The following is a 14,903-nucleotide window of genomic DNA, read 5'->3' as shown; positions in this document are numbered from 1 at the left end:
CCCGGGGTAGCCAGCCCCAGCTTTGGGGCCAGACTGAAGCAGAACCTCCTCGTGGGGAAAGGGGAGATGCCCCGTCCTGATCTAGCCCAGCCCTTGTCGGTCACAGGGACCTTCTGTTCCCTGCTGGTCTGTCATGGCTCACAAGATGGATTGCACACCTCGCGCTGTCACACACACACACACACACACACACACACACTTTAGTCTCCCAGGATGGGGCTCACCAGGAAGATGAAATCCAGGCTCTCGGACCCGTTCCCCAGCGACTCTCTAGCAAAGACATAATCCACCTGCAGCTGCTGGGCCCGGTCGCAGGGCAGCTCCCCTCCCAGCGAGCGGATCTTCAGGAAACTCTGGCTCTTGGAGTAGAAGGGCTGCAGGTGATGAATGGCATCCCGGTAGCTGGGAGAGACTCTCCTGTCCACAGAGCTGGGATCCTCCTTCATGAACCGCCCCTGTGGGACGCAGAGAGCGATGGGGATCGCCGGGGGCAGGCGCCCGGCACAGGACAGGAAAGCTGCCGGGCAGGGCGGGCTCTGATGCTGCTGACTGAGCTCGCCCTCAAGGCCCCGCGCCCTGCGTCCGTCAGAGGGACGACAGAAAGCCCCAGGGGCTCGAATGGGGCAGTCACAGCGACAATGCAGCCCCTGAGCTGCTGGACCCAGCACCGGTGCCTTGTACACAGGGCGAAGGTGCCCAGGGCAGCCCGCAGGGGGCGACCGTCCTAGCCTAACCCCACCCTGAAACATTAAGGTGAGATGCCGTATGCGCCACCCCATTGGTGGCTGTGCTGGGGGGTTCTGCCCCTTCCCTGCCTAGCATCCGTCCTGTTATTCAGCCTGAAGGCTCTTTGGGGAAGGGACGGTTTGTGCGTACAGCACCTAGCACAATGGGGCCCTGATCCTGGCTGCCCATTAGGCACTACCGAAATAAACATCATAAATCACAGAAACAAGAATAGAGGCAGGAGAGCAGGGTCCCCTCTGGGTCTTGGATCCCGTCATTACCGTCAGCATGACATTCCCGGTCCAACTGGAGGTGTCCAGCTCGAAGGAGGCTCTGCCAGACTCGTCCGTCAGGAAGGTCTGGTTCTTCTGCATGTCTCCATAGCGAACAAAGAGCTGCAGCTCCTCATTCTTCAGCACAGAGCCGTCTGCCGCCTTCAGGAGCATCTGAGTCGAGAGAGAAAGGGGGAGACGCACAACTCTGGGGTGCAGCCTCCTGGGAGAGGGCAGGCCTGGAACAGCTGGGTTCCTGGAGGTCAGGACTGAGGGGTGTAGGCAAGGCTGGGATGGGGCGGGCACAGGACTGGAATAGCTGAGTGCGCTGGGGGCAGGATTGGGGGCCACCAGGGGAGCTGGGATTGATACGGGGGCAGGACTGGAATAGCGGGGTATGCTGGGGTGAGCACTGAGGGTTGCAGGTAATCTCATTACCTTTCCAGTGTAGGGGATCCCAGTCTTGTAGGTAGTGTCAGTTAACTCAAAGGTCACGGCTGCAATTTCAGACACGATGGTGCAGCTCTTGGTCCTGTTGAGCTTCACGCCTAGCGGAGAGGGAGGGACGATAGGAGGAAGGTGCCGGGAGCGACACCCGAGTTCAGGCTGCGGCTTCCCAGATTTCCCTCCACAACAAGCCGCCCAGCCGTTTCTCACCCCTCTAGCGTGGGACTGGAGGATTTGGGAGGCTCAATTGGGGCCAGAGAAGGATTTTCCTGTGGAATCTGGAAACTAGAAAATTTAGATTCACCTTCGCATGGGGCTTAATCCCAAACCAGCCCCTTGACATTTGCTGGCAGGGTCTCCTGGCTCTGTGGCCCTTTTCCCAGCAGAAGGCTCTTTACTGAATGGCCCCAGAGCCGGCCCCGCACACAGGCCTCTCAGCACAGGGGCGTGCCCCCAGAAAGGCTGTTTTCAGCAGGGTCCAGAGACCCGTTGCCGTTCTGGAACCGCTCTCCTCCAGCTACTTCGCCATCCCTGAGGTCAGCACATGTTGAGTAATGTTTTAGCCACCCCACAGTTAAAGTTTTCAGATCAATGGGTGTCTACCGCTCTGGAGATCAGGTTTCTTATGGATTAAATGTGGAGTTATCTAGGTTCATTACTCAGTGATTGGTGCTTGCAGTGACTCAAGACCCATGGCATAGGCAGGGTCCATCACTCCAGTCTGTGCCAACTCAATCCAAAGCCAGAGGCCACCCGCGGGAGGGGGTTTAGTCTTTGCGTGAAGGTTCCTCTCAGTGGAGTTCTTGGGGCCCACAATCAGTTTATTTTCAATGTCAGTGTGACATGAGGCCAGAAAAAACTAAGCAATTTGCAAGTAGCATGGCCCAAATCTGACCGTTAGAGACCTGTTATAGGAAAACACAATGGTAGTGAGGGTCGTTCCTTATAAGTAGATCAGAGCTTGGTCTGCAAATGTATTGTTGGTAGTTATTTGCTGTTGTTTATGTATGTTTAGTTAAGAGGTTGGCAACGTAGATGAACTGCTTTCCTGTCTGTCACTGTTCTATGGATTAAGAATTCAAAAGGAAGACATGAACGTTTAGCTGCAACTTCAATGTATCAATACTATTGTTTGTATTTCTCTTTGAAGTTTAAGTTGTAAATGCCTGTGAATGGTTGTAAATGGCCAATTGCCTTGTGCTAGTGTAACTAGTTACCGGTGTGCACAGGACATAGGAGATGATACTTCAGAGCCACAATTAATCATCTATTAATTGCTCAAGAAGGCACCTGCTGTCAAGAAGATATCTGTCTGCCGCACAGATCTATCAAAGACCCTAGTGGACTGATCCTTTTTATCTCAAATCTGTCCAAGCTTGTCAGGGAAAGTTTGGATCGCAAGATTGGGATCCCACCACCAGCCTGGAATCACCCTCATGGGACAATTTGAACGAACTCTGCACATGGACTATTTAGTCTTCATTTCTCTGGACTGGATTTCTAACAACGAAGTTCTAAACAAGGAGTGATGGCTCCCAAACTGTCTGGGTAATTTCAGAGACTCTGCAATTAAAGAACTTTACAACTCAGTTATCGTCTCTACTTTGAAACTGACTTAAGAACTTTCTTTTCATCTGCGTATCTATACTGACCTTTTCACCATTACCCGCTTTCCTTTTTTATTTTTTCAAATAAATATTAGTTTAGTTAATAAGCATTGGCTTTAAACGTGTATTTGGGTAAGATCTGAATTACTACTGTTTGGTAATGTGTCCGATCCTTTGAGATTGGTGGAACTTTTTTACATATGATGGATAAAGATTTTCAGGAATCCCATCGTATTTGACTTGGCTGTCTGGGTGCTAGCCAAAGGGCTGGATAGTTTTAAGGGAACTGTGTTTTGTCGACCGAACGATCCGTGGGGTCATCAGAAGCTGTTTGGTGCTGGCGTGGTCTATCTTATGGAAGAAAACCCACCAGTACATAGGGCTTTGCCTGCCCCATTCTTTGCACTTTGCCCTGTTTAAGCTATCTCAGCATGGCTCCCCTGGAGGCCAATGTCCCAGTCAGTAAAAAGCCACCTGGCAATAAAAGTGATAATGATAATCACCGAGGGCAGCTCATGGCCACGCGGCTCCTGGGCTGGGCAACCTTGCGCTGTCCTGCGCCAGGAGACATCACTGTGTATAACGAGCCACTCTGTCCATTGCCCGGCATCCTGGGACCTCCCAGGAGGGACCATGGCTCACAGCGCAGTCCCTGTGTGATATCCATTGCTGTGCTGTGACAGGCCTGAGCCAACATGGCACAGATTGGAACTGATGACGGGTTGTGATGGGAATTCAGTTTCCAGAGACCGTGCATGACAGGCGATGGGGAGATGCCAGACAATAACACACCCTCCCACACACACACACCCTGTGGAGTCATCGAGGGACACATCAACACAGCAGATGAGATCTCAAGAGGATCCCCACACTCAGCCTGCAGCCCCAGAGTGTTGCAATGAGCCAACTGTGTGACCAGGGAACTGCTGCAGTGACCGGTCTATCCAGAAGGAGGAGAGTGTCTTCCTGAGGGGCACATCCAGCTGGAGAGTGTCTACCTGCATGGGTCTGGGTGTGTTAGATTATAGAACCTATGTGCACTGGAGTCCCACCTCCTGTGTTCCGTATCAGACCACTGCCCATCGAGCCCGGCATCCTGCCTCCCGCTGTACCAAATGAGACCACTGGCCCATGTGGCCCAGAGTCCCATCTCTCACAATAGCTGATGCCGCACACATCAGAGGAAGGTGGTTGTGCCCGGCTGTAGCTGGGGCAGGGGAATCCCTGCCAGATCCTGGCTGGGAGCAGCCTCCAACAGAAGCAGCGAAGCAGATGAGAAACTCGTCATCATGTCAGCTAATGTGAAAGATGGGACCCACCAGAACCCCGGCTGTGAGCAGCGCCAGCTGTGGGGAGTTCAGCTCTGGGTCCAGATCTGAGCTCACACAAGGGCTCGGTCACTGAGAGGGGCAAACCGGACCCCAGACCCAAACCCCCCAAACGCTGCCCCCTGGGCCCATCTCTAGAACAGCTGGGCTAGAAATGACATTACCACATGTGTATCAGACCCCTCTGCCTTTTGGGGATCACTGTCGTGGGCCGTGTGTACATGTGCTCAGCGGCGTATTACAGGGTGGGTCAAACCTCCCTGAGGCTGATGCATGAAACTGCCGCCCTGCAGTAAAGACAGCCGTAAACACACTTCAGCTGCTTTATATCAGCCCCTTTAACAAAGGCTCATGAGACTCTGCCCAGGAATTACAACTAGCTGGGTGGAGGCTTCGTTGGCTAATCGGTTTTGGGGTAAGTGTGGGGTGGGGGTGCGCAGATAGGGAAGGAAGCTGCAGACGCAGCCTGGACAAGCCCTGTGGCCCTGACAGAAGCCTAGAGGGAGGGTTTCTGAGCTTTGGGGCTGCCATCAAGGACCCGGTCTCCTGTTTGGCTCCTCCTGTGTTCAGGGAAACAGGACTTTGCATTTTCTTGGTAAATAAACAAAACTGCATCAAAGAGACCCTGCCTCCACCTGCCATTTCACCTGCTCCCTAGAACAGCCTGCAACCCCCCCAATTTTTGATTCACGGCATGGGTAACAAATGCATGTGTATGAGTGAGCATGATATGCATGTGTGTGTGTGAATTCAAGAGTCACGTGTATACATGTGTGTGCATGGGGTTACACGCATCAGTGTGTGTCTGAGGATAAGGGCGTGTGTCTGTGGATGCCTGTGCACGGGAGTACGTGTTGGGTCCCACCTGTTCCCTCTTCCACTAGCGACGCCTGGAGACATATCATGAAGCCAGAGCGAGCCAGGTCGAATGGAGCTGTCCCCACCTCTCTGGAGAAGCAGCCGTTCCTCTCAGTCTAGAGGGAGAGAATCACAGTCTGGTTAGCAGCAGCCAGGCCCGGCAAGTGTCAGCTCAGCAGGTCTCTAATGGCTGGGTCTGGTTAGTACTTGGAGGGGAGACGCTCAAAGGAAGCCTGGGGGTGAAAGCAGCAGTGGGGGACGCTCTGGCCTTGGAGTCAGCCCTGACTGCGGTGTCCCAGCGTGGTGCTAGGGGCGCTGTGCGGCTGGAGCTGCTGTCGTTGGAGGAGCTGCCAAAGGGGGCCCTGGCCACTCGTGCCCATCCCAGCCGAGTGATATTTACTGTCTCAGTATCTATCCCTTTCCTGGTGGTGCCCAGCGTTCTGTTCACTACATTGACGCTGCCGCGCACTGAGCGGATGTGTTCAGAGAACTGCCCACAGTGACGCCAAGATCTCTGTCCTGAGCGTAACGGCTAATTTAGACCCCGCCATGCTGTACGTACGGCTGGGATGACGTTTTCCAATGTGCATTGCTTTGTAGGTACCAACATGGACTTTCACCTGCCGTTTGGTTGCCCAGTCTCAGGAGCTGTATGTGCCCCGCGCTGGCCCAGCAACCGAAGGGCAGCACAGGCACTGCCAGGCCGGCCATTGCTGGTTGGCAGCCTCGACGCAGCTGGGAGGATAAAAGGACGGAGAAGCAGAAGGGCAGGGCAGGGCGGTCACCAGCAGAGGAAGCAGGCCTGGAGGAGGGGGGGCTCTGGCCAGCGAGCTGCTGAAGAGCTGCTCAGGGACAACACCCTAGAAAGAAACGGCCAGACCAGCAGGCTGAAAAACCGGCAGAAACCCGGGAGAGGCAGGAAGGAGCTCAGGACACAGCCGGAGATGACGATCCCTGATCCGGCTCATCTAGCTTGATGGCCTGAGCTGGGACGCAGCGGAGTGGGCAGGCCGGCCTACGTGCCCCTCCCGATCCCCTGACGGACTTAAGAGTGGAGAGGGTCGTCAGACTCCCGGGCACCAGTAACAGACGAACAGCCCACCAGGCTGAGTTAGTTCAGGTGCCATGTCTCACCTGGCCAAAGAGGAACCACTGCACTCACACACTGACTCCTAACCACTCGGCCAGTTTTGTGAGATCCTGGCATAGCTCTTCACAGTCAGCTTTGGATTTACCTATCTTGAATAGTTGTGTATCGTCTGCAGATTTTGCCACCTCACGTTCAGCCCGTTCTCAAGCTCATTTATGAATATGTTGAACAGCACAGATCCCAGTACAGACCCTTGGGGGACTCTGCATTTACCGCTCTTCCTTCTGAGAACTGACCATTTATTCCTACCCTTTCTTTCCTGTCTTTTCAGCAGTTACTGATCCATGAGAGACCTTCCCTCTTATCCCATGACTGGTCACTTTGCTTAAGAGCTGTCTGTGAGGAATCTTGCCAAAGGCTTTCTGAAAGTCCAGGTACGCTACATCAACTGGATCACCTTTGTCCATTTGCTTCTTGACTCTCTCAAAGAATTATAATAGATTGGTGAGGCGTGATTTCCCTTTACAAAAGCCGTGTTGACTCTTCCCTAACACAGAGTGTTTATCTATGTGTCTGGGAAATATTTTCTTTATTATAGTTTCAACCAGTCTGCTAGAACTGAAGTTAGGCTCAACAGCCTGCAATTGCCTTGATTGCCTCTGGAGCCTTTTTAAAAAATAGGCATGACATTAGCTATACTCCAGTCATCCGGTATAGAGGATGATGTAAGTGATAGGTGACATACCACAGTTAATAGTTCTGCAATTTCATATTTCAGTTCCTTCAGAACACTTGGGTGAATACATAAGAACGTAAGAATGGCCACACTGGGTCAGACCAATGGTCCATCCAGCCCAGTATCCTGTCTTCCAACAGTGGCCAATGCCAGGTACTTCAAAGGGAATGAACAGAACAGGTCATCATCAAGTGATCCCTGTTACCCATTTCCAGCTTCTGGCAAACAGAGGATAGGGACACTTCAGAGCATGGCTTTGCTCTCTGCCCATCCTGGCTAATCCTGGCTAATAGACATTGCTAACAGCTAATCCCAGTTGTTCTCAGTGAATTATTACTTTTTAATTTATCCATTTGCTCCCAAAGCTCTGGGACAGAATGTTCCGCTGTGCTCACACCCTACACACCATTGTAATAGCTTTAGTAGAAGGCAAGTCTTGTAAGGTGTCATCAGAAAACTACATCATTTGCTGGTCAGTATTATCCTGACAAAATAAGTGTGACAGCATTGTATGTTCAGTTGTAAGATTACCTGTATAATGTTACTAACACTTGTTCCAAACCCACAGTGCTGGCCAGATTAGCAAAGGTCTGTGCTAAACAAAGGAAGGTGTGCTCTGCTACATTTGCATTTAAGTAGTAAACAGAGTCATCGAGCAGCAAGGGAAACTAAAAAATCTCTAACATGGAATAGTCAATAGGCGGACCGGGAGCCATATCTGGATCGCCAGATGCTTTTGAACGGACCCTGAAATCTTTTTATTTACTTATTAATTATTTATTATTATTGTTATTGTTATTATTGTTATTTCAAATTCTTTTCTCTGGAGTCTGGACTTTGACCAAGAAATTTGGACCTGAAAAAAAAAAATTGACTATCCCTGCTCTAATAGGTGAGAAAAAGTCAGCACGGAACATCCTTCCGCATAGACTCAGATGGAAATGTTTTTCAAGAGAGGGACTGAAACTATAAAAAGGAGGAACAAATACCCCAGAAACCCCTCTCTTTCTCCCTGCCCATCGCGTCCACTGTACCTGAAGTGACAAAGGAAGCATTTGTTGTACTCTGGGAGAAGGGGTGCTGACCTAGAGGGCTCGGGCAGTCAGACTGCTGAAAGCATGTGGTGAGAAACTTTGCTTGGATCTGCTATAGTTTGTGACGTTAGCTGTTAGTAAATGTCTTCTCTTTATTTTTCTTGTAACATTTCTGGCTTTTATGCCTCAATACTTGTACTCATTTAAATCTGTCTCTTTGTAGTTAATAAACTTGTTTTATTGTTTTATCTAATCCAGTGTGTTTCAATTGAAATGCCTGGAAAACTCCATTTGGGGTGACAAGATGTTCTCTCAAAGGAATAACAGACTGAATGTAACTTGTATCGTCCAGGAGAGAGCTGGGCAGTACAAGACGCACATTTCTGGGGGGAAATCTAAGACTGGGGGTGGATTGGGGTCACCCTGCAACATAACCAAGGCTGATGAGAGCTGGAGTATAACCCACGTGTGGCTGGCAGGCTGCAGTTACACACAGACACTCAGGGTGTGACCCGCATGCTGGAGGCTGTTTGTGAGCGGCCCAGGTGGCAGCTACTGCGGCAAAGCATCGTAAGACACCCAAGGTTGCAGGGCAGGGGTGACAGTCCCACACTACTCTGGATTGTGCCCTGGTGTGTCACAACCGCCTCAACTGACGCCTCAATCTGGGACAATTCCTCAGATTTGTCACCTAGAAAGAATGGCTCAGGTGTGGGAACGTCGGACACAGGCGCTGCAGTGAAGACTGATGCAGAGAATTCATTTAGCTTCTCCACACCAGCCTTGTCTTCGCTGAGTTCTCCTTCAGCACAAATCTCGCTGTGCTCTCCAGCCAGCATGGTGTTAACCCTGCAAATCTCATGACACAATCGCGTGAGAGGCCACATCTACCATCAATTAAAGACTTGTTTGATCCACCACATGGTTGTCTGCCCTCACAGCGCCTGTTGTGGATAGGTTTACCAGGTGAGGGATTTACGGTAGAGGACACGTGGTGCGCTTCATGGTCCACAGAGAAAGTAGGAAATAATTTATTGTGTCTCGGACCCCATTCAGTGTCAACCCAGGTTTGATTTACCACCAAGGCAATGGAGCCTGCTGAACCGGTTTCATACCAGACATGGAACTGGTGCTGCAGTGGAATTTCGGTGGCGTTTTAAACAGTCCAGTACGTCAGTGTGGTTGGCCACAAACCATGACACAGATTGCTGAGAACTGCAAAATGACTCAGCTTTCTGGAGGTCTTCGTGCCTTGAACATCGATGATAAGAACGCTGTGGCTTGGCTGGGATTGCGTATGCAAAATAAATCTGCTTCCCTACATTTCCTGTGCCGTTGCAAGGGAACGGTAAACTGCATTATACAGATCAGCCTCTAGGTGCCACCATGTATAGCATATTTAAGGTCACAACAGCCATTCCTGGCAGTGGCAGGGCACTGAAGGATCTTATAGCAACCCCATCTCTAGTGTATCTCTATACAGTGGAAGCTCTGTAGCCAGTCCATATCTGGTACAAAAGCCTGACCATCTGGAAGCAGTCCTGCAACCTGCTGTGCCTAAGGTACACATGGCATAGAGTCAGAAGTAAAGACTGCCTAAGTGGTGCCAGAGGAGAGCAGAAACAGAAGGAAAATTGCAATAAAGATTGCAAACAGGAAGAGCAAAAAATAAAGGTTGCAGGATCAATCTCATCACTATGCCTCTCTTCAATGCCCTGGAGAACTTCAGCTACAAGAAACCTTCAGACTGGGCAGGCTGGAAGCAGTGCTCTGTAAGACTTTAAATCGCAACCAAAGTCCACATGGAACGAGAGAGACATCCAGGTGTGTTTCCTAATTTACGCTATGGGGAAACAGGCAGAGCATCTTTTTAAATCTTTTCCGTTTACTGAAGACAGTCACAAAGATGATTGTGAAACAGTGTGGACGATGTTTGATGCATACTTTACACCTCAGAGACGTGGTATGTGAAAGAGGATGTTTTCACCAGAGAATTCAGGAACCAAGAGAAAATGTGGAATCTTTCCTAAGAGCTCTGCAAAATCAGAGCTCTACGCACAGCTATACAGGTAGCCAAGCAGTCTGAACTATGCAGACCGCAGAGAGAGGCAGGACCCACCCGAAGAAGCTGAAACTATCTTAAAGCTGTAAATAGACACAGCATGAGTGCAAAAAGTCTGAAAGCCCTGAGGCTATGAATGTACAAGATGGAGAAAATGTAAAGCCCAACCAAGGTATGTGTAGACAGAGGCGCACAGTGTAATACATGCACCAAACATGGACGTTTTGCAGCTGTTTGCTGTACCAAGGCAGTTAGCGATTTGACTATTTGACTATTTTTCCAGAGAAGTAGAAATAATATACTTGAGAGACATATTGCAGTGTTCTCGGGAGCTTGGAAGAGACTGAATTCATGCAGATTCAGACGACATCGTTACCTGGTCATCAGGGGCTATTTTTCCAGAGAAGTAGAAATAATGTACTGTTCTCGGGAAACTGAAGTCACTTTTGCCCCCATTGGTATTCCAGCACAACTAGTGATGGAGAATGGGCCCCAATTCACTGTAGCAGAATTTAAGTTACTCCAGACAAAGTACGATTCTGATCATATTCCCAGTAGCTCACATTACCGACAAACAAATGGAGAGAGAGGGAGCTGTATGGACAGCCAAGAAAATCCTACAGAAGATCCATTCCTTGCACACGGGACACATCACAGCAGGTTCGTGGGATCCTTTAATCTTCTCCCCATCCTGAAGAGTTGCTGCTGTGCACTGCTGGACAGCTGCCCCCAGCCCCCACCCCAGCTGAGGAACCCCTAGGGATCCAGGGCCTGATTCACCTCCACTGACACCTGTTTTACACCAGTTCCTCTCCACAGTCATCACTGGGGTTACTCCTGATTTACCCCATTGACAGTGAGAGCCGGATCAGGCCCCCACTCTGCAAAATGCTTTGAAGCCCTGGGAGCACAAAATTTACCAGAGGAATGTACAGCATCATCACAGCAAGTCCCAGCGCCCCCCTTTGGCATCCAGCAGCATGCCACGTACGCCCGCCCTGCCCCGGCACACTCACCTGGCCAGTGAGCTCTATGCACAGCTCGTTGGTTTGACGTAGAAAATAACGTCTGAATTCTGGTTCCCGACACAGGCTGGCCTGGACCCTCCCCAGGACGGGTTTCCCGTAGGTGTATCTGTTTAGCAGAGGGGAGGGACAGGGTAAGTGGGAGGTGAGGGGGGCTGATGCTCACAGGAGGCTCCCATGTGGGGTGTTGGTGGTTTGGGTGGGAGTGTGACCCCATTACTGAGCACGTAGCAGGCAGGGGCAGGCTCAGGCCCAGGGTGGTGCCAGGCCCCCTTCACTGGCTGGCAGGGCTAGGTTCACACTCACCGGCCGCACACTCGCAGTGAGATCGTCTCATCCAGCACCGTCACCACGGGGGGCAGCTCGACGGTCACTTCGAACTTGGGCAGCACTGGGGGGCAGAGAGGGACAGGGTGAAATGGACCCACAGCCCCGGCTCGGGAGTCTTGTTGTGACTCTCAGGATAGCTGGCAGCTCTGGGGCATCTCCTCACCCCTGCAGCATCTCGTGGCCCCTGCCCAAGTGGCTGCCATGGCAACGAATAACAATGGCCTGGAGGCCGGCATCGCCCGGGCATCACATGGCCATCGCTTCCCATCAGCCCTTGGGGCAGGACGAGACTGCTCGGTGCCCCGGCAATGGCTGGGCCTGCGCTGGGCAGGGGCCATGGGGCAGAGGGGCGGGAGGGCAGGGCAGCCCCCAGGCCGTGGATGGGCCAGGGAACGAGCAGCTGACCTCACCCGGAGACCCCTGCTCGGCCTGGGGGCGGGGCTAGTCCTTTCTCGCCACGCCCAGACTCAGCTCCTCGGCGCCCCGTGGCCCCGGTGACGGGCGCTGGGCAGGGCCAGGGCTGTGGGGAGCAGCATCCCCACCTCGGCCAGTGCCCGGCTCCGCCCGGCCGGGCCCTCAGGGGAGACGTGGGACGGTCCGGCCTTTACCCGACCTCCAGCCCCGCCTGCAAGCGCTGATTGGCTGCCTTCCCCACTGCCCCGCCTCCTGTGGGAAGAGCAGCCAATCAGTTGCTGAAGGAGCAGGCGGAGCTCTCCCCCTCCCCTCAGGAGCCAAAGGCGCTTTTGGGAAGGGGGGGGGGAGAGGGACCAGCTAAAACCATCAACATGGGGGCGGGGGGAGCTGAGAGAGCTGAGTGCCTCAGGAGCAGGGGGCAGTTACGGGGATCAGGGGACTATGGCTAAGGGGCCCGCAAAAGGTGACTACGAACATCCGGGTCCGGGTCCCAGAGGAGGCCTCCCTTTCCCTGCTCACACCCACCTCAGCCGACCCCGGCAGGGCTGTCGGACCAGAGCAGCCGGCAGCTCAGCTCAGCTCAGCGCCCTCTGCGCTGCCTCCGATGCCCGGCCGAGCACGCAGCATCGCTCGTTGAATTCTGTTCAGTGCGTTTTCCGTCGAAGACACAGACCGAAAACTGACTGGACACAATCAACTATTCCCACCGGCAATGGGTTTCCAGAGGAGCCGGCACCTCCACAGGGAATTTCCCAAGGGGCCCGCAAATGAGAAAAGGCTGAAGTCACTGCAGTGGGGCAGGGACGGGGGGGGGCAGGGAGACTGAATTCCCCCTCCAATCCCTGTGCTGGGAGCAGTGGGCACGGGGTGGCTGAGGCCCAGAAGAAGAGTTTGGGGCCGGCTGGGACAGTCCCAGGGCTCTGAGCTCCCAGGGACCCTCTGACAGGGCCCCACAGACACATCGCCCCAAGGAGACTCATGAATCCCCTCCCGCCCCACGTGCCCCGAGCCCCGCTGCGCACCGTATTCCTCCACGCTGAACGAGTGCCTCCTCCCCTCCGCCTCGATGGCGTACGTCCCCAGGGCCGGCTCTGCAGACAGCGGCAGGGACAGCTCCACGATGCCCTGCTGCGGAGTCACATCTCGCCACTGGGCGATGCGGTTCCCGCTGGGATCCTGGCACACGGACACGCCCTGCTCAGCCTCTGCCCCCCACAGATGGCTCCTCCCGTCAGCCCCCGAGTGCGCCTCCTCCTGCTGACGGGGGCTGGATCGACGGCATGGGGCACAAATCCTTCTCTTTATCCCTGGAGCAGGCACCGCCGGGCAGCCGCTGGGCAAGTTCCCCACACGGTGCCCCAGCCAGCGCCCCTCAGCCCTGACCTGAGGGCACCACCTCTGGGGAGGGACAGTCTCCCACAGGCACCTCATCAGCCTGGACACAGCCCAGGGAACAGGCCATAGGGATCGTTTCCATCTCAGCTCTAGCCCTCTGGGGTAATGTTCCCTGTCCGCTCCCCCGTGCAGCCTCCCCGAACCTCCACCCCTCCCCTCTGCCTCTGCAGGTACCAGAGACCCTCCCTCCCCTTTCCCCATCCGGGGTCCCCAGGGAGCTCCCCGCTAAGATCTCCTGGCCTGAGCCAGACTTCGGGGACTGGGAACATTCAGGGCGAGCGACTCTGGCAGGGATCCCAGCCTGGCCCAACCCTCCTGCCCCCCATACAGACAACCCTAGACTGCAAACTCGGGGTGGGGAGGGCATAACCCGATGGCACAAATGTCCCCTCCCTGCCCCATGTGGCCCAGCCCACCAATGCCCTGGGCTCTGGGACCCTTTGACTCCACAGCAGGGCCCAGGGGTCTAGGGCTGGATTTGCCAGACACTATGGTCAGAGCCCAGACTCCTCTGGGCTCCCCCCCACTGAACACCCCCCGGTGCCCTCGAAGGAGCCAGACAGGAAGAGGAGGAGGCTGGATTGGGACAGACTGACCTGCAGGGTCACCAGGGGCAGCTGCAAAGCAAACAGACAGGAGAGGGCTCGGTTAGAGGGGCAGGAAACACCCCACAGTGCCCAGGCGTCTGCCTGTGACCTGCCCAGGCCGGGTGTGTGTGGGGCCGTGGGGGATCGTACGGGCAGCAGCAGGGGTGACCGAGAGCAGGGAGATGACGGGGAGCCCACAGCCCTGCCCACGCTGGGACCGTGAAGCTGCAGCTCTCGCCCCTCCCTGCGACGGTGGATACAGGCGGTGGGTGCGGGTCTGTCCGTGGAGGAGCAGGGCCGAGCTGCTGGTGTCTCGCCAATGCGCAGTCTGAGGGCCGGGCTGCGCTGCAGCCAGTGGCCATGCCAGGGGGCAGGGGGGAGCTGTAAATCTGGGTGTCCCCAGTGGGCCTGCCTCTGCCGCTCTCACTCAGAGGCCCGGCAGTGCCAGGCTGAAGGTGCTAATGAGGGTCATCCCGGGGCGGGGCCTTGCACCCACAGACATGCACAGACTGCATTCGAGCCAGGCCCAGTGGGTGCCCAGCGCCCGCTGCCAGGTCAGCGAAGGTGCAATTAACCCCCTTGTGCAGTAAAGTGACTGCAGACACGTGAGGCCACTGCCCAGGGCACCAGGCTCCGAAGGCCAAGGCTTAGCCCCAGCTACAGCCCGAGCCAGACGTGCACCCGGCTCTCTTAGCTAGTGCAAGCCCTGATATCACCAGGCTGCCAGCCCGCCCGGGAGACTCGCCCACGGCAGCCGCATAGACCAGGGTGGCCACTGAGGCACTCCCAGACACCAGACTGTCTGGTACTTCCAGGAATGGCGAGTCCGTCTGTCCATGTGGAGAGTCCGTGAGGAGTCCGTGTGGCGTGACCTTGCACACACGGCGAGTGTGAGTTCACGCTGGTGGGGGCAGAGCGACGCGCTCTTCTGAATGGCAGCCCCCGTCTGACACCAGACAACAGCATGGGCTGGATGGGGGCAAACACCCCAA

At 54.4% G+C, this 14,903-nt stretch overlaps 1 protein-coding gene across 1 annotated transcript in view; it reads right to left on the bottom strand.

Annotated features, from left to right (window-relative positions):
- LOC137149368 (alpha-2-macroglobulin-like protein 1) overlaps nucleotides 1-14,903 on the bottom strand; it is a 34,431-nt gene that overhangs the window by 17,316 nt on the left and 2,212 nt on the right. Inside the window, exons 5-12 of the mRNA XM_067542866.1 lie at nucleotides 13,921-13,941; nucleotides 12,952-13,105; nucleotides 11,492-11,576; nucleotides 11,177-11,294; nucleotides 5,246-5,354; nucleotides 1,437-1,546; nucleotides 1,008-1,172; nucleotides 225-455 (exon numbers count right to left, since the gene is read on the bottom strand). Coding sequence (XP_067398967.1) covers nucleotides 225-455; nucleotides 1,008-1,172; nucleotides 1,437-1,546; nucleotides 5,246-5,354; nucleotides 11,177-11,294; nucleotides 11,492-11,576; nucleotides 12,952-13,105; nucleotides 13,921-13,941 — 993 coding nt within the window. The remainder of the gene's footprint in view (nucleotides 1-224; nucleotides 456-1,007; nucleotides 1,173-1,436; nucleotides 1,547-5,245; nucleotides 5,355-11,176; nucleotides 11,295-11,491; nucleotides 11,577-12,951; nucleotides 13,106-13,920; nucleotides 13,942-14,903) is intronic.

This window comes from Emydura macquarii, unplaced genomic scaffold (genome assembly GCF_026122565.2).
Source record: "Emydura macquarii macquarii isolate MOO-44397 ecotype Brisbane River unplaced genomic scaffold, CSIRO-AGI_Emac_v2 contig_737, whole genome shotgun sequence".
NCBI lineage: Eukaryota > Metazoa > Chordata > Testudines > Chelidae > Emydura > Emydura macquarii.
The sequence above is the reverse complement of the archived record's forward strand: the minus strand, read 5'-3'. Positions and strand labels throughout refer to the sequence as shown.